General features: G+C 43.2%; 10 protein-coding genes across 14 annotated transcripts; 7 read left to right on the forward strand and 3 right to left on the reverse strand.

The window, feature by feature from the left end:
* Positions 1 to 1,155: 1,155 nt before the first annotated feature.
* RB195_024949 (uncharacterized protein) lies at positions 1,156 to 4,341 on the reverse strand (the record flags this gene model as incomplete). Its single annotated transcript, XM_064212904.1, has 3 exons — positions 1,156 to 1,285; positions 4,120 to 4,252; positions 4,320 to 4,341. 3 exons carry the CDS (start codon positions 4,339 to 4,341, stop codon positions 1,156 to 1,158), a joined length of 285 nt encoding a protein of 94 aa, XP_064068785.1.
* On the forward strand, positions 1,273 to 1,491 carry RB195_024950 (uncharacterized protein; the record flags this gene model as incomplete). The annotated part of the gene is made up of 1 exon (XM_064212905.1): positions 1,273 to 1,491. The coding sequence occupies one exon, from the start codon at positions 1,273 to 1,275 to the stop codon at positions 1,489 to 1,491; it is 219 nt and encodes a 72-aa protein (XP_064068786.1).
* Positions 4,342 to 6,576: 2,235 nt separating the features above from the next.
* On the reverse strand, positions 6,577 to 7,071 carry RB195_024951 (uncharacterized protein; the record flags this gene model as incomplete). 2 transcript variants are annotated; one of them, XM_064212907.1, is made up of 1 exon in its annotated part: positions 6,577 to 7,071. In XM_064212907.1, one exon carries the CDS (start codon positions 7,069 to 7,071, stop codon positions 6,577 to 6,579), a length of 495 nt encoding a protein of 164 aa, XP_064068787.1. The 2 variants fall into 2 exon arrangements, with proteins under 2 accessions (XP_064068787.1, XP_064068788.1); XM_064212906.1 differs by having other exon boundaries at positions 6,577 to 7,038.
* A 489-nt stretch (positions 7,072 to 7,560) lies between these two features.
* Positions 7,561 to 7,902, reverse strand: RB195_024952 (uncharacterized protein; the record flags this gene model as incomplete). Its single annotated transcript, XM_064212908.1, has 1 exon — positions 7,561 to 7,902. One exon carries the CDS (start codon positions 7,900 to 7,902, stop codon positions 7,561 to 7,563), a length of 342 nt encoding a protein of 113 aa, XP_064068789.1.
* Positions 7,903 to 13,760: 5,858 nt separating this feature from the next.
* RB195_024953 (uncharacterized protein) lies at positions 13,761 to 14,315 on the forward strand (the record flags this gene model as incomplete). Its single annotated transcript, XM_064212909.1, has 1 exon — positions 13,761 to 14,315. One exon carries the CDS (start codon positions 13,761 to 13,763, stop codon positions 14,313 to 14,315), a length of 555 nt encoding a protein of 184 aa, XP_064068790.1.
* Positions 14,316 to 15,264: 949 nt separating this feature from the next.
* On the forward strand, positions 15,265 to 15,726 carry RB195_024954 (uncharacterized protein; the record flags this gene model as incomplete). Its single annotated transcript, XM_064212910.1, has 1 exon — positions 15,265 to 15,726. The coding sequence occupies one exon, from the start codon at positions 15,265 to 15,267 to the stop codon at positions 15,724 to 15,726; it is 462 nt and encodes a 153-aa protein (XP_064068791.1).
* A 24-nt stretch (positions 15,727 to 15,750) lies between these two features.
* RB195_024955 (uncharacterized protein) lies at positions 15,751 to 16,110 on the forward strand (the record flags this gene model as incomplete). Its single annotated transcript, XM_064212911.1, has 1 exon — positions 15,751 to 16,110. The coding sequence occupies one exon, from the start codon at positions 15,751 to 15,753 to the stop codon at positions 16,108 to 16,110; it is 360 nt and encodes a 119-aa protein (XP_064068792.1).
* Positions 16,111 to 16,367: 257 nt separating this feature from the next.
* Positions 16,368 to 18,159, forward strand: RB195_024956 (uncharacterized protein; the record flags this gene model as incomplete). 2 transcript variants are annotated; one of them, XM_064212912.1, is made up of 2 exons in its annotated part: positions 16,368 to 17,278; positions 17,415 to 18,159. In XM_064212912.1, the coding sequence occupies 2 exons, from the start codon at positions 16,368 to 16,370 to the stop codon at positions 18,157 to 18,159; spliced, it is 1,656 nt and encodes a 551-aa protein (XP_064068793.1). The 2 variants fall into 2 exon arrangements, with proteins under 2 accessions (XP_064068793.1, XP_064068794.1); XM_064212913.1 differs by having other exon boundaries at positions 16,368 to 16,521; positions 17,279 to 18,159.
* A 976-nt stretch (positions 18,160 to 19,135) lies between these two features.
* RB195_024957 (uncharacterized protein) lies at positions 19,136 to 20,542 on the forward strand (the record flags this gene model as incomplete). Its single annotated transcript, XM_064212914.1, has 1 exon — positions 19,136 to 20,542. One exon carries the CDS (start codon positions 19,136 to 19,138, stop codon positions 20,540 to 20,542), a length of 1,407 nt encoding a protein of 468 aa, XP_064068795.1.
* A 443-nt stretch (positions 20,543 to 20,985) lies between these two features.
* Positions 20,986 to 23,905, forward strand: RB195_024958 (uncharacterized protein; the record flags this gene model as incomplete). Of its 3 annotated transcripts, XM_064212915.1 has the most annotated exons (5): positions 20,986 to 21,374; positions 22,760 to 22,813; positions 22,894 to 23,041; positions 23,126 to 23,276; positions 23,559 to 23,905. In XM_064212915.1, 5 exons carry the CDS (start codon positions 20,986 to 20,988, stop codon positions 23,903 to 23,905), a joined length of 1,089 nt encoding a protein of 362 aa, XP_064068796.1. The 3 variants fall into 3 exon arrangements, with proteins under 3 accessions (XP_064068796.1, XP_064068797.1, XP_064068798.1); XM_064212917.1 differs by lacking the exons at positions 20,986 to 21,374; positions 22,760 to 22,813 and adding an exon at positions 21,900 to 21,940; XM_064212916.1 differs by lacking the exons at positions 22,760 to 22,813; positions 22,894 to 23,041; positions 23,126 to 23,276; positions 23,559 to 23,905 and having other exon boundaries at positions 20,986 to 21,378.
* Positions 23,906 to 24,353: the final 448 nt, after the last annotated feature.

Here is a 24,353-nt window from a genome sequence, read left to right on the forward strand (position 1 = left end):
GAGCGCGCCAGCCTTGTGCATCTTCCGGGCCGTTTTTACGGCAGTTAGGAAGAGATGGAAAGAATCAGACTCTTTCCCACAATCTACGACGATGGTTAGGGCATAACCCACTCGAAACCCGTACAACCACAGATTCGTGGGGTGATACCTTTAAAGATTTTTGCAGTGTGTGACCTAACATTGCCGCGAAGCATGATGAAACAACGATAATTGCTAGCTCTTTTCTCTTGAATAACTAAGCCGACTCGATAGAAGAGAGCGAAATAGACGTGTCGATCAGCTGTCTGCTTTGTATCTCACAAAACATGTCCCATTGAAGCAGGCCCTCATCAAACGGGAAGTATAATCATTTTTTGGATAAATATCCGGCTTCATGTTAGCCTTTGCCTTTCCTACTGATGCTTTTCAATATTCAGCACTTGTTTCAGCGATAGCATTCTCACAGTACATTGAACACGTTCCGGACTGCAGCAGCATGTTCTAGTCTCGACGGAATGTAAAATGCAGAACCTGTCGAAACCTAGCATCCCAATCTTTAAAGTTTTCTTTGCTATTGAAAAGACATACAAAGCACAACACCTTCGCAGCATGCGTGTAAACCACGTAGAGTATTAGATACCGGAATACTTAGTGTCGTTTTTTGGATCCCCTTTTATAGCGATCTGGTTACCATGAAAAGTTAGTGTTTTTTAAAGTTTTTTTGTGATCACTATTAGTTAAAGGCATCACTCCACGAATTCTTATACGGGATAGTAAATTATGGAGAGGGGAGTGATTCCGTCCATTTCTTCCTAACTGCCGTAAAAAACGGCCCGGAGGATGCGGCGCCGCACAGGGCTAGCGCGCTCCAATCGAACTCCTTGTAGAAAATAATGCACCGGAACGCTCGAACGCATATCTTACGGGCCGTTTTTTTGCGGCAATTAGGAAGAAATGGACGGAATCACCCTTCTCTCCATAATCTACGATCCCGTAATACTCCGCCTGAAATCGGTACCACTCAGATCCGTGGGGTGATGCCTTTAATATGCTGTTTATATTAAAATCATCAGGTTTATATTTCTCCTTCGTATTTTTTTAAAATTTTTACTTAAGATCATGTTTCGGTCCAGTGCACAAATTCGCATGTGCCTACTGTACTACTTCAAAGTCAGGCTAATGGCTACAGAATTCGTCTATTGAATTAATATTGGATTCGGCGAGGGCACCATCACCATTCGGGATGTTCAGCGATGGTTCGAGGTGTTCCGAGAAGGCAACGAGAATGAAGATATGCCTTGGGAGACTGCAATCAAAAAGGAGGCCCTTGTTGAAGTGGTGGAGAGTGGACCGTACCAGACTTGTGCTGAAATGGCAGAACGCTTAGAATGTGATGAATTGCCGGTGCGCAAACGGTCTCAACTCGGCTACAGAAGAAGACACAAGAAAGATCAAGAGGTGCCTCACCTACTTACGCCTGCCAACAAAATGGCACGTTTCAACATCTGGTAAAAAAGACGCAGGAAAAATTGCCCAATTGGGTTGGGAAGTTTTAAGTCACCCATCATATAGTCGGTCCAACTGACTATCATCTTTTTTTGCCCATGTCTAACATTTTAGCAGCCAAGGAAAACCATTCCTCAAACGATGTCAAAGATTACCTGCCTTTCTTCTTTGACTCTGAAAACCCCGAACTGTGTGAGTGTGGGATTCTCTCGCTTGCTGGTAGATGGGAAAGTGTTATTGATTCAATTAGTGGATATATTATTTCCTGGTTAATGAATGCAAAAACTTTCTATTTGAAATTCTTCGTGAAAAAAAACGACACTAAGTGTTCCGGTACCCAATGCTTTCGAATGACATACGAAAACAAACAAGTGGAAGAGGAGAACATTTGAAGAACACCCACAAAGCCCCAATACTTCACTCAATATATTTTGCACGGCATGATTGGATAAATCTTGATGAGATCTCCGGGTCGTCCAAACCTTCTAACAGAAAGGAACAATCAATTAAGCAGCCTTAAATTTCATTGAGGATGAAAGGATTATTTGCAGAGAGAAGTTGCTCAATGTTTCAGCCATGATGGCTTAGAGACTCTTAAAAGAATGTAAAATGACAAAGAAAGATAATTGTTCTTTGGCACATTTCCATTCTCATCAATGGGATTCCATACATCATGAATCGGACAAACAAGCCTTCTCAGAGCATGGGAAAGAACACTTGCCTTTGCTGACACAATACAATACCCCGGCTACAAAAAGTGTTAGCTTATCATTTACTGTCTCAATCGCAGAAACAACTACTTAACATTCATGCAAGGTATCAGGTCTGGACTTCGTCACCACTTTTTTACGTTTTTCTTCTCGTGGTTTTTCCAATTTCTTTCAGGAGTTTGATTTTGTCCTTCCATAGCCAGTAGGTTCTTGTTTTTTGTCTTTTTTCTTAGAACAATAAAACTTAAATGAAGACAAATAGATGAAGTAAGAACATAAAACCAATGAAGACTGAGTATCTGTCAAAGATTAAGACATGTCGTTTGCAATAATGTTGCAATGTTTTTGGTACTGTCAAAAAAGCACCATATTCCGAACAAAATTAAAACTCTAATTTTTCTGTTGGAAAGTCGTGCTGAAAATTCGGATCTATAGAATTTTTAATAAAAAAAAAAGAATGCTCTTGCAACGCACCTGAATAACGACTACTCAGAAAAAAAAAATAAGTAATGATATCAAACACCGATCACCCCATTAACTGCGTCGATAGGAAGGAAGGCGCTAAGATAGTTGGGTACGGCCACTCTGCCGCGTAGGAATCGACCTGGGGGAAAATATCGTTGGAGGGAGGAGGACACTCAGTCGCGCCCTTATTTTCCCAAGCTCTAACTTACTTTTTCTCATAGTAACTTAAGTTTACATGTCATAGATCCTCTAGGACTAATGTTTAGGCCTCAGAGCCCGATTGATTTGATTATTTACTTCGAGAAATAAGGGCGCCACTGAGTGCGGCGCGCAAAATAACCATGCAGCATAAAATCGTTCTTAAGTGATAAGTGGTTTTCTCGTTTAAAAAGCAGTTGAGAAGGCAATAGTTCATCAATCGATAGACCATCACTGGAAATGAATAGCTGAGTCAGTCGAAGCCCTAAAACCTAGGCATCAGTCTTCGGCGATCCACGACATGTAGGTTAAAGCTACTAGGAAAAAAAGGAAGACAGAGCTGTAGCTGCTTTAATTTTATCGAACCTTCCAAACAAGATTATATCATGTATTACTTCCAAAGAAAAAAAAGAACGAAATACAATATAATAAAAACAGAGTGTGGAAAATATTCCATATAAATATAGGTTACCCGCCATACATGCAACAACTCTTATTCACATATTTTTGATTTGTATTCGCAAGCTGGTGGTACTAGAGAGGGCCGTTGGCTTAGCCTTTATGAAGGCTGTTCACATTCGGCTGATTCATTACTTTACAGGATTTCCACAGTTGGGGCAGGCATGCTCCTTCCACAACAATCCACGGTCAGCGAGCCACTCGTAAAATTCCTCTTTGGATTTCGATGCAAGCATGGCCACGTAGTGTCCACAGTTATGTTGCCGAGAGTCAGCAAATTAGCAGCGCAAGTCTTCATGCGAATGAAACAGTTTGGCGACGAGAACAGTTTCTGTGTTGTTGTTTTTTTTTTATTTTGCGGAGCGTACAAGTACAGCGCATCTACGCGAGTACAGGTCGACCGCAGCGCGGCAAAGTGACCCCACCTAGCTACCTTAGCACCGGAAGAAACATCAATAAACGAGACACTTTCTCCACCTGATTGCCACTGGAGCACGACGATCATCATTGATTGATCATCTTTATATATATATATATATATATATATATATATATATATATATATATATATATATATACATGTACATATATATATATGTAGTTGTGCTATACATGTATATACACATACATGTATATATGTGTACATATACATATGTATATATATGTATATGCATATATGCATATATGTACATATATGGTATGTTGACACGCATTCTTCCGTCATTTTCCCTGCCCAATCGTAACACCGCTATTATCCGGCTTACATAAACATCATGCAAGTTGTCATTCAATGCAAACTAACCTTAGGTACTCGTATTCACCAATCCAAGGCAGATTGACGATGTCTACGATCCAAACAATCCGCGCTTGTAGTAGATTAGAAAAGTGAAATGTAGTATCCCCATCTGACTCACATAACAGCAATGGTAGTAACACTGGCAGATGATGTTATCGTTAGTACTGCGTTCATGAGGTAAGAAATGAGAATCTTCAAGGACGTACCGGTAAGCACTCGAATTGACATCTCCTTAGTAGCTTAATGAGGGTGGAGTCAAGCGCAAATTCTCATTCATGAAGAAGTGCCACTCTGCAAAAGCTAATTACGACAAGAGGAAAGGACCGTGTCCTGTCCTAAAAAAAGAAAGTGCATGTGAAAGCGCTGCAACCGAGTTTACAGTCGGGCGCGATGATCCACAGCTACAACATTTATGAGATAGCGCAAACTTTGTGTAGTCGGGCCAAAAGGACATAGAGCACGGTGCGTTAGCAGCTGCGCTCGAAGAGGTGCGGCGGAATAAGTCAGAATCGAGATGGGGCCGTCGCGAACTGCAGCGGTGTACGGTGGTAGTAATGGTCTTCACTCGGTCCTATCCGCTACGCTCCTCCGCACCGCTTCGAGAACAAAGGCACGCAGCTGCAACGCAACCGTGCTTCATGTCGTTTCGACTCTACTATAGCTAGTGGTCAATTAGTGTGATTTCTCGTCGCATTCATTCTACCTTTAACGTAGAAAATCAGCGCTGAGCAGAATTCGATAGATGTGACTGTTGAGAAGTGTTTTATTTTGCTTCACAGCGTCATGTGCGTGGGTTGGTTGTGGCCAGAAGAGAAGTCAACGACGAAGGGGTAATAGCTTAGATACGTAAATGGCTACATATTTTGAATGCATCAGCAGATTCCATTGCAAAGTCTCTCGAAGGCGAACTTAACAGCATGAAGAATTGGTTAATTACTAATTAGTCAAAAATAGCTAAGAATCAGTAACAGAGACTATTTATTTAGCTATATCATTGAATGCTTTGAAGCGAAAGAACAATTTTAGTCATGATCCTTCTTAGTAATTTCAATTAATACAGACAGAACAAACAGAACACAGAACTTGTGAACAGAATACACATTGGGTTCAGAGACGTGTGGCTCATGATGTCCTCCTTGGCTGCCCGCGCGGCTGTGAACTCTGCGGTCAGCCTTTCTCTTTTTTGATACTTTCGATGCAGCATTCTTTGGCGTCCGACACGATTAACCACATACGTCTAGTGTTCTCCCTCCGATCGCGGTGCGACTGCGACCGACTTCACTTGGTCCCGCAAAAGTCTCCCCGAGAATAAGAGAGGTAGCTGATCATAGACGCTCCAAGGGATTCTCGAGCATAGCCCTCAAGCGATCATACTTCATGAAAGCAATTAATGCCACTCGTTCTGAGGTTGGAAAGCTATCGCAACACTGACCCAAGATAGTATGGCACTTGACCTAGTAAACGTAAAATTATTCCAATCAGCTTCTATCTAAGCTTCTGAAGACGACAAAAGTCGAAACATCAGGCTTAATGGTTCCATCTAAAAACCTCATATGGACACTAGTAGAAAACACACGTGATGATTATCAGAATTACTTAATTTAAATGAGGATGTTAAATGAAGGTAATAGAACATCCACTTATCTCAAAACGTCCACATTATCTGTGAATGTCATTTGGAGACATGGACAACCTGCCAAATATTGATAGAACTCAGCCTCGCCAACTACAAAAAGAATCATGTAAGATGCGAGGCGACGTCAAATTTGTATCCGTACAGAAAGCGGGAGAATTCCTCACGTGTAATATGAAGGGGAGATGAAAAGATCGCTTTATATTACGTTTATGAAATCTCTCGCTTGAAAATGGAAATATTTCCGAAATAGAGGAATATTGTATCTATCACTATCGTTGAGAATTGTAGCGTCATTCTGTTAAAGTTGAAAAGCAGTGTTCACGCGTACTACATAATTACTTACTTATGGACTTAATTGGCGGGCTGATCACATCGCCCTCACACCGCCCGCGATTACCCGCATCTTCGCCGGGTGTGCCGTCCTCGAGTATAGCTCTGCCCAACCTTCTCGATCTTCTGCGAAAGCCTGCATGGAATCAATCCATTCGCCGCTTTTCCATATCCCTCAAAGCCGTACGCCTCGCCTGAACTGCCTGCCCGCACTGAGTGTCCTGAGGTTCTCTTTCACCACCTCAGTACAGAACTTGGCCGGGTGGTTGGCCAGGTGGTTGAACTTGGCCAAAACGTTTTTGGCCAGGTGGCTTCGGCGATCTGCTGGTTTCTTTCATATATGATCAAAGAAGCGAAGACAATTTTCTGTAGCCACTTTCGATGGGAGTACAAGATGTTGGTAACTTCCACGTGTCATCCGCCAGCATACCACATCTATTTCCGCGTAAAGCTCTACATTGTGGCATGCCCTGGACCAAAAGTAGCCAAGCAGTCGTCTAAGCACCTTGTTTCTGTGCAATCAAACATCTCCACCACTGTAGACGGTCTGCGCAAGTCTCCGATCTGTACATCATGATTAGGCGAATCGCAGATAAGTAGACTGGCAGCTTGACTTCGTTGGTGATGAGAGTCGACCACAGGCATTTCGTTAAGGAGTTAAATGCAGAAATAGCCTTAGTGCATATTTGCTGGATATCTTTCTTGCCATTGTTCTTCAGCATACAGCCCACGTAGCAGAACTCATCGACGAGTTCGTTCGGTTGTCCGTCCATCCTAATTCCCGTTCGAGGTCTCGAAGAGATCCACATCTGCTTGCATTTATCAGGGCGTAGATGTAAACCATAGGCTGCAGCCAGCTTCGATACAAGGTTGACAATATGTTGAAGCTTCTTAATGCTTTCCGCGAATATAACAACATCGTCCGCGAGATAAGTCAAGGGGCACCCTAATGGTGTCATGACAATGTTGGCAGGACACTGATAGACCTTCATCGCATGATGTCATCGATTGCAAAGTTAAAAAGGAAGAGTCCTGCCACTGCCCCTTGTCGTACTCAAGTTACCACTTCAAACGGTGTTGTACATCCGGCTGGTGTTCGAACTGCAGCAGTTGTTCGTTGATTTCTTTCTTCTCAGATGTCTATCCTGGCTGAAATCACCAGTGTTGCGAGCAACACATACAGAATTGTACGTTGCACTTGTCTCTGCAGGTGCAATTCAAACTTCTTTTGCGGGTTTTGAACCGAAAGTGTTTCCATTGCTGCGACCTGGATGTACTTTTTGAAGGAATCCGCATAGCAAATCTTCTTTCTGATCGATACTCCAACATGAATAGACACACATTGGGGGGATTCGTTCTGCATTCTTCGTCTTTCAGACATGCCATGTCGATTTTCGGTTGGGAGAAACTCGTTGGTTCCTCTTGTGGAACCGTATGTTAAGGCTGCAAGAAATGGGCGGTGGTCAGTTGAATGTAACCTCCTAAACAGCTATGCATTTTCGGATATCTGACCGAGGAATGTTCCTCGTCAGAACGTAGTCGAGTTGACGTTTGAGAGTCCTCATCTTCCGTTTGCGCTGCTCTTCAGGTGTTAAAACGGTTGACCCCCGCCACATGAGCCGGCTTCGATGATTCCTTTTAAAAGTGGACGCGATGATGAGACCCTTCTGTTCACATAAGTAAGCCAGATGGTTACCATTATCCGACGTGAGCTCCGCTGGATAAAACCATTTTCCTAGCACATAGGATTCTTGTTCAAATTCCATCTTTGCGTTTGCGTCGATTCCGACAATGATCACCTGCTGGTAGGGTATTTTAGACATCAACGCATTGGGTTCACCAAGAAGGCATCCTTATTGTTGTCCTCGGCGGTTTCCATAGGTGCGTGGGCACTTGAGATCCAGAGTTTACGTCCTCTGCGATCACGCGGTCGTACAAGGGTGCACCTAGATGACAAGGGGTCGTACAAGGGTGCACCTAGACGTTGAGCCAAATTCCTCCACCACACAGAGATATCCCAGGAGCCTAGACGGGGCGGTTTGTTGGAGTTAACTCGATAGCGTTTGGCAGTTCAGTATGACGAAACGAATGCTTGTTGCCAAAGATTCCAGGGGAACGGTCAAGAGGTGCCCGTATTATGTACCGCCGCGTATCGAAGAGGGTAATGAGCGTCGTTAATTGCACCGCGCATCTCCTGATACCGTCTACGTCTCCCTGACGCACCGCGCACGCCACCCTCCCCACCTATTTCGTCGCGTCTGCTGCTCTTATGGCGAGTTTTTTTTCGCGCGCTTGCAGCTCTTATGACGCGCTTTTAGAATCGAACGAAAAAGAAAGTGTCTGGTATTAGATGTTGTTTGAAACTCTACGTAAAAGAAGGAAAGAATGAAAGAGTTTTTATAACTGAAATGCCATTTGGAAATGCGAGTGAAAATGACATTATCCTGTTTTACTTGTTAGGTGGAAACCACTCATCCATCTCTGGGAACGCAAGAGATGTTTCAAAGAATGTCCCGCTGATCGGTGTAATGCTACATTTTTTAAAAACTTTTTTTTTTTCGCTTTCTAGGAATTTCCTTTTGCTTATCTAGCTGGGTAAAACTGGCATCCAACAACTAACGAGGCGCGAATAGTGCCTGGCAGACATACATTGTATCTAAAGGTATATCTCGAAGATACAAGGGTCCCTCTCCACCACTAATACATCTAGCCTGTCATATTGATTTTATGTAGAGAAGAGACGGAAATGAAGCGAAAAAATGCTGTTGGAAGAGGTTTGAAGAACTACACAAAGTTCTATTGTGTAAAACGAGCAAGTATCGGAATATTTGATGTGAACTCTATATAAACATTATATCTATGTAAAATTATGGAAAGGTAAAATGTAAGAAGGTGTTTAAAAAATGCATACAAAGTAATGAGCGCATAGCGTTGCTGTACGCATAGCTGCTGCAGTTGAAGGTTGAACACGAACTCGTTGAATGGCATCGTGACAAACACATACTTATGCATTGTGAGTTTATATAGAAGAGTTAGGGCATGAGATGTGTGAAAATATATGTATGTTATTCCTCTCCCTGCAGCATCTTTTTAAGATAATTTTTACTTACGTGAAGTTACATAGGATGGAAGGATCTACTTCATCTTTTTTATTTTCAATAATATGCGCTGAGGCGATATGATCTCTTGCACAGGAGGTTTTTGATTTTGAATCAAGGCTCGTCGCGGAGACCGTTTTCAAACCTTGCACTCACAAAGCGAGAAGAGTATTAATAAGAACAGACCTAGTGCTATCCTCGAAAATGAATGGCGCATCAAGTTCCACGTGACTGCTCTACAGGAGACAAAGCACAAAGAAAAGATACTTGAAAGCAGCATACCACGAATCTGAGGTGGTGCGGATTTCAGGTGGAGTATTCGTATACGGAATAGTAGATTACGGAGGGGTGTGGTTCCGTCCATTTCTCCCTGATTGCCGTAAAAAACGGCTCGGAAGATGCGACGTCGCACAAGGCTAGCGCGCTCCAATCGAACTCCTTGTACAAAAAAAAAGAGCGCCAGAACGCTCGAAGCCGTATCTTCCGGGCCGTTTTCTATGGCAAATAGGAAGAAATGGACGGAACCACCCTCCTCTTCATAATCTACGACCCCATATACGCATACTCCACCGGAAATCCGTATCACTCCAGATTCGTGGGGTGATGCCTTTGAATGACGACACAATAGCTCGTCTCTGGCGGAGAAAAGGTTCCGCCAAAAGTGTAAGGAGCATTGGCTTTGTTGTACTTCCTCTGTCGTATATCTCGTCGATCCTCACAAAATGCTGTCACCTCATCCACCCATCTTCCGTATCCGCTCTTTGCGAGCTGAACAATCCAAGATTCTCGATGGAGAGTGATGTAAACATGGGTTGCAGCAACCGTTAATTTTATTTGTCGTAATGAATTGTGAATTGTTGAAGATCGAAACATCATTTCAAAGATCGCTCGTTTAAGTTTTCAAGTGAACTGAAAATGAATTTGTTGGCAGAGGTAAAATCGAAGTCATTAAAAAACATAAGCATGCTTATTCATCTCACATGCATTTCAGCACCCCACGTAAAATGTGTTATAGTGCACAGAACCTACAAAAATGATCAATTCATGGGGAAATGATGTAAATTATTTATTGAAATATCTTTTGTGGATCACCAGTTTGTTGACCTATACGACTGGGATTCAGAACAGTTTTTCTTTTTATATTTTAAACCCACTACATGGATTTGAACTTTTAGGCTTTTGGTTTAATAGTAATAACAATAATAATGATTTCAGGTACATAATTTAAGGCTTTTAGCACGGATATACACACTACGCAACTAGTACTGAAAGAAAAAATGTCCGCTCTTGTATTACTTCAGTGCAAGTCCTAAAGAATACAGAGTTCATAAGAAGGGACTAATTCTTATCTAGAGATATTGAGAAAGAATTTATGCAAACCTTACGGACTTAATTCGGGTAAAAAATCAACGGTGCTGATTATGTTAGTGTTGGTGCAACAGGATCTACAACAACGAGGAGTCACAGCAATCATCAAGGAGCCAATGCGTCCAAGCAATTCAACGCAATTCAGCGCACACCAGCACCAAAAGACTCAGTAAAAGTAGTAAATGGTGATCTGAGGCGTGATCGTCTATAAAGACGCAAGGGATTGGCTTCCGCACATATAGGCGAAGAAGTAGAGCACTCACCAGAAGCAATGGAAGAGAACGAGAACCGCAGTTTGAGGGGATGAGGAAGCCGTTCACGGACAATACTGGTCCTGTTAAGAGAAAATGAAAAAATGAGAGGGTGCGCGACGACTAGGCAAGCGAGGAGGCGAAGGGTCAAATCACGCCGCGCAGTGAAATGTATTATGTACGGAGGAGTGGTAAGGGGTACTATAGAAAATGCGCCGTGGTTTGCATCTATGCTGTACACTACGAAAGGTGATGATCGCTCCTATGTACACATGTATTTGAATTCATGAAAACACGCCATTTTTCAGTTTACTGAGCGCGGGAGGACATTAATATCGAAGACTTGTATTGCGCGACAGGTATCGAAGGTTTTTTGAATTGAACGACTCCGATCACCAACCGGCTCCACTCACAGAAATCTCCGATATGGGGTTTAAAGTGTCGCATGCCGGGCATGCCATAGTCCTCTCATAGTGATAATATGTTTATCTTGCTGCTTGGTAGTGAATGAGATGCGTATCATCTATGTGCGCGAGCTAGTCCTGTGTACTCTCGATGGAACACTAGTTTTTGTTGAGGCTACCTTGTTCTATCCATACTTTGATGAGAAAAAAAGCGCGATAATGTCTATTCGTGCGACATATTCATAGTGCAGAAATGGGAGATGCACTTATAACTTCCCGTAAAATTCCCTGTTACCCAAATTTTCGAACACATCCGGAGAACAATCTTTTCTCGAATGTTCGGCTTTTCGAACAATCAAATCGAACGAATCATTTGAATGGCAATCTAGTATCAACATATTCTGATAGTCGAAACAAAGATTGTAAGCTTTGCACACGACAATATTTAGGAATCATGGAAAAAAGTACTGTCATGAGGCAAACATTGCAGAGAAGTGAACCTTTGATTTCCTCAGAACAATCATGGGAAAATAGGAAATTAATGGGAAATCCGAAACAACTACTGTTGTGGAAATTGAAGTTTAAACAATTTCGTCATCATTTCGGAATGCATCCGTGCCTACTGAAATGGTCGAAAAACAGTTCCTCAGATGCGGTCTTTGGCAGTAACTGCAGTAATTCAGAACTTTTGGAAGCGTAAGGCATCAGGAAAAAAATGACAAGGTGAGGACAAGTCACTTACGCATGGGTTGTATAGCTTTTTCAAAACGACATGAAGCTCGGTGCAGTAACCTAGGCGGCTGCGGTCTAAGCCGTAAGAAGAGCGTAATGGTTACGATTGGCAAGGAACCTGTGCTAACTCGCGCTGGTCCGAACTCAATCCTTACCGCTATCTCCACCGCGCCGCTTCGAGCGCAGCCGCCTAAGCAACTGCCCTGACTTCATGTCGTTTTGAACCGACTGTATTATCATTATTTTGGAGTGAAAGAAAAATTGTTAAGGTGAAATTGTATCATACTATGATACAGATAGCTAATTTGTTTGTCCGCCTGTCCGTCCTTCTGTCTGTCTGCCTGTCCTTTTATTTGCCAATCTGTCTATCGACCCGTTCTCCTCTCCTACTGTATTTTGTGCCATGGTGGCGGGTACTTCGACTGTGCCAGTACTGTAATAGCGCTGTTCTGACCTGAACTCAGAGTGCGAAAAAGGTCATGGAGCACAACAGGCGCAGACGTACGGCCCGCAAAATGAAGGAAAAAAAAGAACGCAGAAAGTGTTCTCGTCGTTAAAGGCAGCATACCACGGATCTAAGGTGGTGCGGTTTTCAGGTGGAGTATCCGTATACGGGGCCGTGGATTATGGAGACGTTCCGTAGTTCCGCTTATCTCTCCCTGCATCACTGCAAACAGCCGCCTCCAGAATGCCGTTTTCTAGAACGCCATCTATTGCAAGGCTCCACCCTTTGCGCCGCCTACGCCCTGCGATTCGTGGAAAACCAATTCGGACTGCCCCAATAGGCAGTAAGGGACGCTACGTGTGCAAGGGTGGCGCGCTGCAATAGAAGGCATCGTACAAAACAGCATTCAGGGGCCGACTGCTTGCAGTGGTTCAGGGGGAGATGAGCGGAATTACCCTAGTCTCCATAATATACGACCGTGTATACGGATATTCCACCAGAAATCCGTACCACCTCAGATTCGTGGTATGCTGCCTTTAAACCGTTTCATTCGCATGATGGCTTGTGCTGCTAATTTGCTGAGCCTATCATCGACCCCGATGATAGATAAGGGGCGTGGTATAAGGTACCGTTGGCCGTTATGGTTATTTGGCTCCAATCACGATTTGTACCGTCCAAGAGTGCGGCAGACAACGCTCTGCCCACTCCTTTCATTGAATCCTATTTGCTCACACTCACTTTATTCACTTAATAAACATTCCACTGAACCACCGCTTTGGTTGATAAAATACCCTAAGTCTCAAGTCACCCACTATCACAGTTTGGTGCATCGGCTAAAACAAACCGCGTCAAAGAGTAACATCTTTGAGGCCAGGAGAAGAGACTCGCTCATTAATAAAGAGCATAAAGGTCCAACCAAAGACCTAGAATCAATTGATTCATCCCGTTTATGGGAACGCTCCCGTACAAAGTACTTGGAGCTAAATCTCTGAAATAAATCAGAGTGACTCACATCAATTGTGAGTAATCTCGCTCCCGTACACAGTACTTGGAGCTTTATCTCTGGCTAATCATAGCAGAGTTAATTTTGGAAAGAACTTGCCAAAAAAAATGGCGCTTCATTTCCATAAAATACCAATTGTGTTGAGCGCATCAACACTCAAAAATTTAGTCTCCAGATATAAGGAGTACACAACAAAGGCTGACTATCCTACTGTAGACGAAGAGAGCTACGAAGAATGTAGGTCAGCAATTACCCTCTTAAAGAGCGGTATCAGGCAGATTAGAGAAGGCAGAGAAAATCTGCAAAAATTGTACAATGAAATAAGGGACGAGTACAAAAATTGCAAAAACAAATCTGAGAAAAAAGATTTAATGCTCGAAATGGAGCAAATTGAAGATGAATCTCAATTGCAAATAGCTACAGCAGTGGCGAACGACCTCATATTCATGTTAACTGCACGATTCGACGAAAACAGTTGCATTTTGGACCGAATGAGTGCAAAACTCGGGTACACCACTCGCTGTACAAGGGGTGAAAACCAAAATTCAGATGAGGTAGGAACCCAAAACACACAAAATGATTATGGAGAACAAAATAGCAACCATAATGAGAGTGAACCGAGCACTTCACAATCAGGGTTGCCAGATTCAATCGACTCGGTACAGAATCAAACAGAACAGTTCCGTTATCGATCGATAAAACCTCCTCAGGCATCCCTACCGAAATTTCACGGAGATGCTGAAGATTTCGCCGAATACTGGGCGATTTTCGAGACACTAGTTCACAAAAGCAAAGAGCTAGATGTCATAGAAAAAATACTACTACTCAAGGAAAGCTTGAGAGGAAGAGCTCAGATTGCCATAAAAGATATAAAACTGATTCCAGAAAACTACGACTGGATCATAAAAACATTGCAAGAAACATACTGCAATTAAACCACAAATAGGTCTCAAATAGTCCAGAAACTGGTCAATATGAGACCAGCAAACAACTCCGCAGATAGCTGTTCATCTGTTTTCGATCAAATTCAAGTTTTGGTCAATCAAATGATATCGGCAGAATATGATGTGCGAAATACCTGTGACCCCATATGGTGCGAAACCATAATAGCGAAATTCCCACAGGACATCATAAAGCCTGCTCTGATACCTGGCAAGCACTTGAGCAACAAACAATCGAGGACCTTCTGGCGCAGATAAAGAAAGAAGTTGCCGCAAAAGGTTATATCGAAAATAGATAGGGTCGCTCAATAAACAAAAAAGTGAGTACTTCAAAAGAGAAGTATACCAGCCAGCGACCTCTAGCCAGTGAATGGTGCTTATTTTGCCACAAGGGTAATCATCCACCAATGTTGTGCAGAACGGTGACTGACCCCAACAGTCGGCGCAAAATAATAAAAGATCATAACAGATGCTGGAAATGCTGTTCACCTAACCACACCAGTTTTGATTGTCAGAAAGCAGACTGCTTCCAATGCGGACAAAAGCACCATCCTAGTTTATGCTTTAATAAAGAAACAAAGCAACAGAAAAATCAGGTGCCAGTATGGAATTCAAGTCAAAGGAACATAAGTGGTCAAAATAACCAAAGACCATTATACGCACCGAATCGCGACCGGAAAAATCCGGCAAATCATAACGACGGAAGAAAGGTGACATCGAATAATACTCATGCAGGTGCTGAGATATTATCTTCAGATAGAGAATCAATAAATAACGCATCCCAGTTAGTTCTTATGACGAGTGAAGGGAACATTTGGAATTGCAATAAGAAAGAATTTGAGAAAGTGCTCTTTTCTTTGATTCTGGAGCACAGAAAACGGTGATCGAAGAACCACTAGCCGAATGTTTTGGCCTACCTCGAGAAACAACTGAAATCTGTTCAATGTCCGGAATAGGCGGACATATTGAGAGCTTCAAAAGTCATATAGTACATATGAGAATTGGTACGGCCTACGGTGAAGTGATTGACATGAGAATTCAGACTAAACCCGTGATCACAAACGGATTTCCAAGTGTAAACCTAAGCGCAGTCGACATCGAATTTCTCAAAGAAAACAACATTTGCCTGGCAAACACGAAGCTTAGAGGAGAACACCAAACCCCACATATTTTAGTGGGACTAGACTACTATCATGACCTAGTAACTGGTCCTTCTCACATGGTAAAGACTCCCAGTGGTCTACATATCGCGAAAACCGTATTTGGACCTGCAATTTACGGAAAAGGAGCTGTTGGTGCAAAGAGCAAAGAAGATAATCTATGCTACGGACTCACTGCTGTACATGAGAACAGCGAACAAGAGATTTTGAAAAAAATGTTCGAACTCGAAGGTCTTAGTATATAAGCACAAGAATGTCAAAAAGACGACATGATCCACAAATACCTTGACGAATATTCAAAGAGAATTTCGTTCGAACAAGGACGCATAATTGCTCCATTTCCTTTGAAAGAAAACATTTCTGAACTTGAGAATAACTACGCTGTAGCTATTCGCCGCCTGGAGTCATTGCAAAAGATGCTCCAGCAAAACCATTTACAACGTGAATGGTACAACAAAACCCTCAAAAATTACGAGGAAGCCGAAGTTATCGGGCATTTCGAAAACGCTGAAGCTAGCGCTGTAGGAGTCTACTACATGCCGCATTCAGCCGTTTGGAAAGCAAACAAGAAAACGCCTATGAGAATAGTTTTTGATGCTTCCTTAAACGAAAGGGAAAGCTATCGTTAAATGACGTGATCCACAAAGGACAGTCATTCATTAACAAAATTCACGACATTTTGTTAGCATCAAGATGCAACAAAATCATTCTGATTTGCGACATTGAAGCCGCTTTCACTCAAATTCACTTAGTCTCTTCAAATAGAGACTTGTGCAGATTTTTGTGGCTGAAAAACATTAACCTTCCACCAACCAGGGATAATCTGGTACAATTCAGGTTCAAAAGACTCCCTTTCGGAGTAACAGCATCTCCAAACATTCTCAATATGTGCTTGACGGCATTCTTGAACAGCCAAAACACGGATCTTGCCGCTGAAATTGGCAAGAACCTATACGTTGATAATATCATGATGACTGCCGACACTGCAGAGGAAGCTCTACAAAAGTATCGAGACTCCAAGATACTATTCGCGAAAATCGGTATGAATTTGAGGGAATACATATCAAATTCGAATGAGGTTAACTCTCAAATACCAATTCGTGATAGACTGGAAAATGGCCCTCTAAAATTTCTGGATGTCAACTACAATACAATCCTAGATAATTTCAAAGTTATGACACATTTCCGACCAGTCAGTCAAATAACAAAAAAGGAGATCGTGGGTCAAATAAACTCGGTTTATGAACCTATCGGACTCGCTGCACCTCTACTAGTCAGACTTAAAGCGATGATGAGAGAAGTGTTTGAACACAAAAATCTAGAATGGACGGACGTCCTTGATCCACCCATATGTGAACGATGGAACAAACTTTGCGAAAACGTCAATAACGCAGTAATCTCTGTCCCCAGATCCATCTCTCAAAAAGGTAGCAAAATGCGCCTGTGGGTATTCGCCGACGCTAGCAATGTGGCGATAGCAACATGCACATATCTTCAATGTACTTTTACTGGCACTGTCTCTACGTTAATTAGTGGAAAAACAAAACTTTCACCAAAAAGGTGCCGGCAAACTATTCCAAGACTAGAACTAGTTGGTATTCTCATGGCAATACGCCTTGGCAGACCAGTAATATCCAATATGTATGGACATATCGGACAAATTTCTATCGTCTCAGATAGCGAAATAGCTTTGTGGTGGTTGAAATCACCAAAAAAAACTACCCATATTCGTTGCAAATCAACGCGAAAGAATAAACAACCTGCGAGACCAACTCAAAACAGAGGGCATTCCCTCAGGTTTCTTCCATGTTGATACTTCACACAACCCAGCTGATGCGGGTACTCGTAGTCTTACAACTCAAGAAATCAATAATCATGACTGGGTGAGAGGACCACGCTGGTTAGAACAAAGTTTAGGCACATGGCCGTTAAGGTCCATCGATACAATCACAGAAGAGGCCAACACAAAAGAAGAGTGTGCGATTTCCATAAACGTAATTGCTGAAGTTCAAAAAAAGACTCGGAATGATCTTATGGATTTGACGCGATTTTCCACACTCAAAAAAGCATTGCGAACGATGGCAACAGTTGGGAAAGTTCTCAAGCAGTGGTCATTATCTACGGAAAAAGGTAGATCTACTGTTATAAGCCCCAAAAAGGTTCATGATTTTGATTCTGGTAACGAAATAACTTCATCAGATATGGTACTCGCCGAGGAAATTCTGATAGCCACCGAACAAAGTCATTATACACTTGAAGATCTTACGAAACAATTTCCTGACAAGAAAGTAATCCAAGAGCAGAGAGGGATAATTCGTCATGAATCACGCTTACAAAATGCGTATCTTCCTTTGGATACAAAATCACCTATCTTTATCCCCAAAGAATCCGAACTGGTTCAACTAATCCTGCTCAAGGTTCGCAAAGAAAACGCACACTGTGAAGAAGATCATACCTTAACTATTGTACGCCAAAGATTCTGGATTCCGCGCCTTGCCTGTGCCTTCAAAAAGTATTTGAGCAAATGCACAACATGCAAAAAGTACCAAGGACTCCCCCTTGGGGCTCCAATAATGCCACCACTTCTGAGAGATCGAGTCCTGGTCTCAAAACTGTTCCAAAACACTGGGTGTGACTTCTTGAGGCCATTCACTTCGAAAACCGAAGAAAAAATGTAGGTCTGCTTATACACGTGCCTAACGACAAGAGCAGTACACCTCGAAGCTGTTGAAAATTTATCAACCGGAGCATTCTTGGAAAGCTTTATACGCTTTGTGTCACGTAGAGGTGTGTCAAAGATCATGCGCAGTGATTGTGGCTCATACTTTAAAAATGGTGAGCACATCATAGAAGCAATATTCAAAAAAGATGACAATAAAGGTGTGGTAAGAATAATGCCACTAGGCCAGCCTTTCGAACTTTGTTTCAACAATGAATGCAAGGTTTTCTCAGATCACAAGAATCTGAGTTTTCCTCTTCCAATTTCTCCAACCAATGACAAGGTTGAGGTCCGTTTGCGTAGTTTACAGTAATACAACAGCACTCAGAAGCAATCAATAACGTGCGAGAGACCTGAGTTTTGTGACCATCATTATCTCCTCACAAAAAGTCTCATAAGGAATTCATACTGTGCCCAGCTGGCGCCATAACTACTGTGGCAGTGATGGTCTACTTGATAACGATGATGTCAATCATCCTTATTTGTGCTACATCCAAGCTAGCCAGAAAAACCAAACGTGCGATGGTTAGTAGGCGAGAGTGTAGTCAACCAACTTGTTCAGCTATTCCAGCGAATACTTTCGAACTAGCTCCTCTTCCTGGTTCATCAGCAGTTATAATTTGTGCCGTAATTTGCGCAGTAATTACAAGTGCACAGGGATGCCAGCATGGTCACATGCGACACAACGCAGATCTAATCTGCAATGGAAAAACTCGGTGCCATTACGAATACAACAGAGAGTTGTACTTCAACAAGCTACAGTCAGAGCTATGCATTGAAATTTTCCACGGAAATAGGACAGTGGGCACAGCCAGATTTGTCAAAAAACCAGTGGAATTCAAATGTGCCAAAGCCACTGAGAGCTTTACAAGAATGACAAGACATATATCTATCATATAAAGCGATGTGCTCAAGCTGGCTCTTGTACTACACAAATGTGCGAGACCAACAGTGCGAACGAGACAATCCCAGAGTTGAAATCGGCAGCAAAATATCCAGGATACTCTGGATGTTTCAGTAGCTGCGGGGGACTGCTGTGTGGGTGCTTCATGCCACAACCAGCTTGCACCTTTTATAGAGTTGCACAAATACCTATAACCAAACGGGTGTACGAAGTGACTAGATGTCCTCACTGGAGTCCCGAAATTAAGTTGGAAATAGAAGTGAACCTTTTCAACAAGACACGATTATTCACCCAATCGTTTTCCCCGTATGCGCCGGTAAAAACGGACGTATTTAACATCACTGTGATCTCAATTCAGAAACCCGCAAGTACCATCGCAAACAAACGATTTGCGATATCGAAAGGCGCTTCATTTGCCCTTCCGGAACACTTTCTTGTAGCAGCGGAGTGTACTTCCTACAGGGAAGCTCAAGCTCAATTTCATAAGTGCATAAACAGGATCAGGTGCGAATGCAGCAACTCAGTAAACAACTGCCTGTGCCCAGAAGGCTCAATTAGTACACTTCGAAATAACAGCGATACAAATCTACCTCTAGAAACGCCTTTTGGAACACTGAAGGTAGTATCGGACGAAATCATAGCTGTTTCAAACGAAGAAGAAGTGGTCATAAAGCTAGAGTCAAAAATTCTCCAAGATTCAGCTGAATTCCAGGAGAATCACGACTGCATTGTTAGAGCTACAAATGTTACCGGGTGCTACACTTGTCCAACAGGTGCGGAACTAACGTTAACCTGCGAGTCTCCGAAACAAATGTTGGTCACAGCCTTATGCGAAGCCCAGCAGTTCACCCTCAGCTGTGGAGCAAACAAAAGTAAGCAGGTACGGCTAAGTTATGAGAAGTCTGTCGTGAGGGAAGAATGTGTACTCCAGTGTGGTAGCAAGCACAACAAAATCGTGCTAACAGGTAACCTGTACTACCACATACATACGCAAAACTCCTCAATCTTCGACCACCAGTCTCACACAGTTAGATTGAGTCACCAGTGGTTCGCGGACATAAGTATGCCGGACGTGAGTCCCCTACTCGAAACTTTCACAAACCACTGGAAGCTGACTGTGGCCGCAACTATCTTTACACTAATGCTTGCTGCCCTAACCTACATCGCAGGACCTATCGCTCTAATTTACGTAGCAAAATGCTTGTTCCACATTCTCAAAACACTGCTCGTGACGACATGGAGTTGCTTGCAGCGGAACCAGCCTGAGCGCACTGGTCAACAACCGATTCAACGGTCAGCTGATACCATGCAGCCACAAGCAAGCAGAAATCAGTTGGCTTACCGATCAAGCGGCTGCCATTGTTGCCGCGTTGGCTCGGATCCTCTCGAGTTGCCCGCTTGTGGGCTACCAGCCGAAGAGAATACCAGAGCGGCTTAGACCGCAAAGCAGAAGTAATCCAGAGATCAAAAGATCAAAAGTGCCGCAAAGGTGCGAGCTTTGTATTTCACAGTGCCGTACACGATACGGGTTTGATCTCGTGTTTCAATACGAGAAAATGTATAAAGTTAATATCTGTTCATTATCCATTGTATGTACATGTTATCAATTATGTTCACACACGTATGCACAAAAGCATATTAACCAAGTCGGCTCGCTCGAAGATATCATCGTCTTGGACAAAGTACTCCAATTACAACGATGTACCTTCTCGGGTGCCCGCAGTCAATTACAACTTGTTATTACGCACTCAAAAGCACTTTGGCGCACCATCAAGAGCAGTAAAACTTACATCTAGGCTATTCGTTGAGGGCGGGTTCAAGATACAGACTATCTGAACACGTATAAACATTGGTGAAAAAGCATCAAAGAAACACAATATCATGTCTTCTTCCGCTGATGCTATGCTCTCCGCCCTGGACGATCTGGACAGATGCGACATCGCCACACTACTACATCATCTGCTCCCTCGCCTCGACAATCTCGAAAAGGCCTGCCAAACACTTCTGGAAAGGACCGCTCCGAAGTCCAGCTGCCTATTTTGCACTGTGGACGAGAATCGTGACAATCACCATTTCGGGAGATGTCCACGGTTCCCGGATCCAATCTCCAAAACAGCACAGGCCACAAAGCTAAACCTGTGCCTCCTCTGCCTAAAAACGGCACACGAGGACGTATGTAGAGTGAAGTGTGGAAGTTGTGGTCTTGGCCACAATTTCTTGCTTTGCTCCTCCAAAAGACCGCAGCCTCCCACGAAGCGACCATACAAGAAGTAACTACCATCTCAACGCCGTCATCGTCAACAAGCCACAAGCCGTCATCAATTCACCTGCACCAAGCCGAACTCATGCCATTATCAACAACGTCAGCCACGCCTCTCCACAAACTCCGCAACAGTCGAGCCGCACGAAGGAAAAGACCTGTCGAACTAGAATTTGTATTGTCGTAATTTGTTTTGTTCTGTTGTGGACCGCGGCAGTATCATCGACCCCGATGATAGATAAGGGGCGTGGTATAAGGTACCGTTGGCCGTTATGGTTATTTGGCTCCAATCACGATTTGTACCGTCCAAGAGTGCGGCAGACAACGCTCTGCCCACTCCTTTCATTGAATCCTATTTGCTCACACTCACTTTATTCACTTAATAAACATTCCACTGAACCACCGCTTTGGTCTGTTCAATTAGGGTGATAAAATACCCTAAGTCTCAAGTCACCCACTATCACAGAGTCTTGGTGGCCTAACGCTGGATATTACGAGGCCAAGCTTGCATCGAAGTCCAAGGGGGATTTTACGAATGACTCGCCCATCGTGGATTGCTATGGAAGGAGTCGAGGAGTCAGTCTAGGTATCGCCACGATGACACAAAATACAGTAGGAGAGCAGTTTGATTCTGTCGCGTCAGAGTACACCCCCAACCACATTCTACCCCTTTCTGTAACGCATAGAGTTGGACGGAACCCAGGGCTTCTGGATAATCGACTCAGTTGATGACGAATATACTTGGTCCGTAAAGGATATTTTTATAACCCTTAGGTCTGATTTAGCATTTTGGGTCTGATTTTGTGAGTTTAATTAATTTTGTAAGTTGTAATTAGTTTTAGTTTCGTTGTAATTTCACCACTCAGGATTCGCGAAAGATGATCGAAACTTATCTACGGAGGTACAGTAGGGTCAATACTACATGAAACATGAGTGTAGTCGCACGAGCGATCGCGGCTGGAGCAGCGCGACTTTTAGCCGGTCGCAGCGCCCCGCGAACAGCGTTTTCTGGCAATTTGCCAAGTGACGTGACGTGACGTCATCCGGATCGATATAGGCCGCACTTTTTTGTTCGTCACTGTACTTTTTGCGTTTTTTCTAATCTTTTTGTTTTTTTTGTTTCTTTTGTTATGTATTTTTGTTATGTTATACGTATATTATTGTTTTGTGTTGTGTGTGTGTGTGTGTGTCCTGTTTGTGTGTCCTGCTACTGCAACTTTGTTTTATAGGAAGTTGCAACACTTTTTGTTTTATTGTTTCATTTGTTTTATCTCGGCACCGCGTTTTTCTCCGTCCAAAAGTTTCTCTTAACTATCTGTTGTTTACTATCTTCTTTGTTCCGCCCTATTTCAAGTTTGTGTTTATATGTTTATGTTAGTACGTTTCCAATTTAAGGTACAGCTCTACAATTCGCGTATTTTACTTCGCAATATGGACAATGAAGAAAATGTGGGTTTTTTTTTTTCGCTTTTATGAACAACTTTAATGCTATCTTTGGAAATTGCATTTTATAAGTTTTTTATTTCAAGAACCCTTCTCAACGGTTTACCGTCTCATAATGGCGTGGAGGTGACTCTGGGCGTCGAACTGCGATGCACAGCGGAGATTTGTCCTGCGACAGGGTCTCCCAAGCTGACAAGGAGTTCGACACATCCGACATTCCGACTTTCCGGAATCGTAAGCCTAGCTAAGAGTAAACCACTGCTAAGATTCACCACCGTCTTGGCAAAATGTCGCAAGGTGGCTCCGTGATCCATATAGGTTGGGCGACGACCTGTGGTGAAAGCTAAGCTCGCCGTGGCATGGCTGCTTAGTTTGGGGAAAAGTCTTTTTGCCACTCCAGCGAATACACTGCCTCAGTACCCTGCACACTGGGCCCTGGCGTCTCATACGTCGGACGGTATGGCGACCGGTGAGAGGCGATTTAATCTCAGGTTGCTCAGGACGTCATTGATTCTGGAACAAGTCTGTGGACACACGACGACTCGTCATGGAGACTGTCTCAGACTGTGTACTTACAACACGAGAACAGTGTCCACAGACGCTGACCTGCATGCCCTTCTCGGAGCTGCAGAGCGTATCAAATTTCACGTGATTGCTCTGCAGGAGACCAAGTGCAGAAGGAGCGACGTACGACAGATGAATGACAGTACACTTTTCATTCGTGGAGGGAAGGTTCCGTAGCGAAATGTAGGCGGTGTTGGTTTTGTTGTGCTCCCATCTGTTGTCCATCTTGTCGATTCTCACGAGATCCTGTCACCTCGTCTGGCTATTCTTCGCTTCCGCCCTCTGCGCCAAAAACACATCAGTATCATCAACTGCTACTCACCAACAACAGCAGATGATGAATCCGAATTGGATGCGTTTTACGAGGAGCTGGAGGAAGTAATCCGCAACGAGAAGTCCTACAAATTCGTTGTCGGGGACTTCAACACAAAACTAGGAAAGGGTACAGAAGAGGAATACAGGATAGGAAGACTTGGACTAGAGGACAGAAATGAAAATGACAATGGTCTCGCCGAGTTGTTGTCCGCTTCATGATAAGGATCATTGTCGGTGGACATGGGAATCGCCCAATGACGCGACTCGTGCGGAGATCGACCACATACTCACCAACCGGGGGTTAACGCGATATCGGGGTTTGAACTCGAATGGGTAGCTCGCCCTTGACTAGCACTTGCTAGCGCCACGCGGGTGTTACCTCAAACTTGGGTAATTAAACCTTTATATTTTTTCCATATATTAACGATAAATAACGCGAGATTAAATGAAATGTGTGAACTAATTTAGTGAAATAAACTAAGTTAGAAAAAAATTATTCAAAGCGAAAATGAGAGACAACAACGCGATGCATGAGCTAGATGCGTGTTCTCTTATATGCCTTCGACAGACAACATTTCCACAGATGTACGCGAGAGATAACAAGCGAATAATTGTAGAAATAAGTAAGTCACATTTCTCACATTTCTATGCTCAAGAAACGATCAAA

The sequence above is a fragment of the Necator americanus genome, chromosome X, assembly GCF_031761385.1.
Source record: "Necator americanus strain Aroian chromosome X, whole genome shotgun sequence".
In the NCBI taxonomy this organism is placed as follows: Eukaryota; Metazoa; Nematoda; class Chromadorea; order Rhabditida; family Ancylostomatidae; genus Necator; species Necator americanus.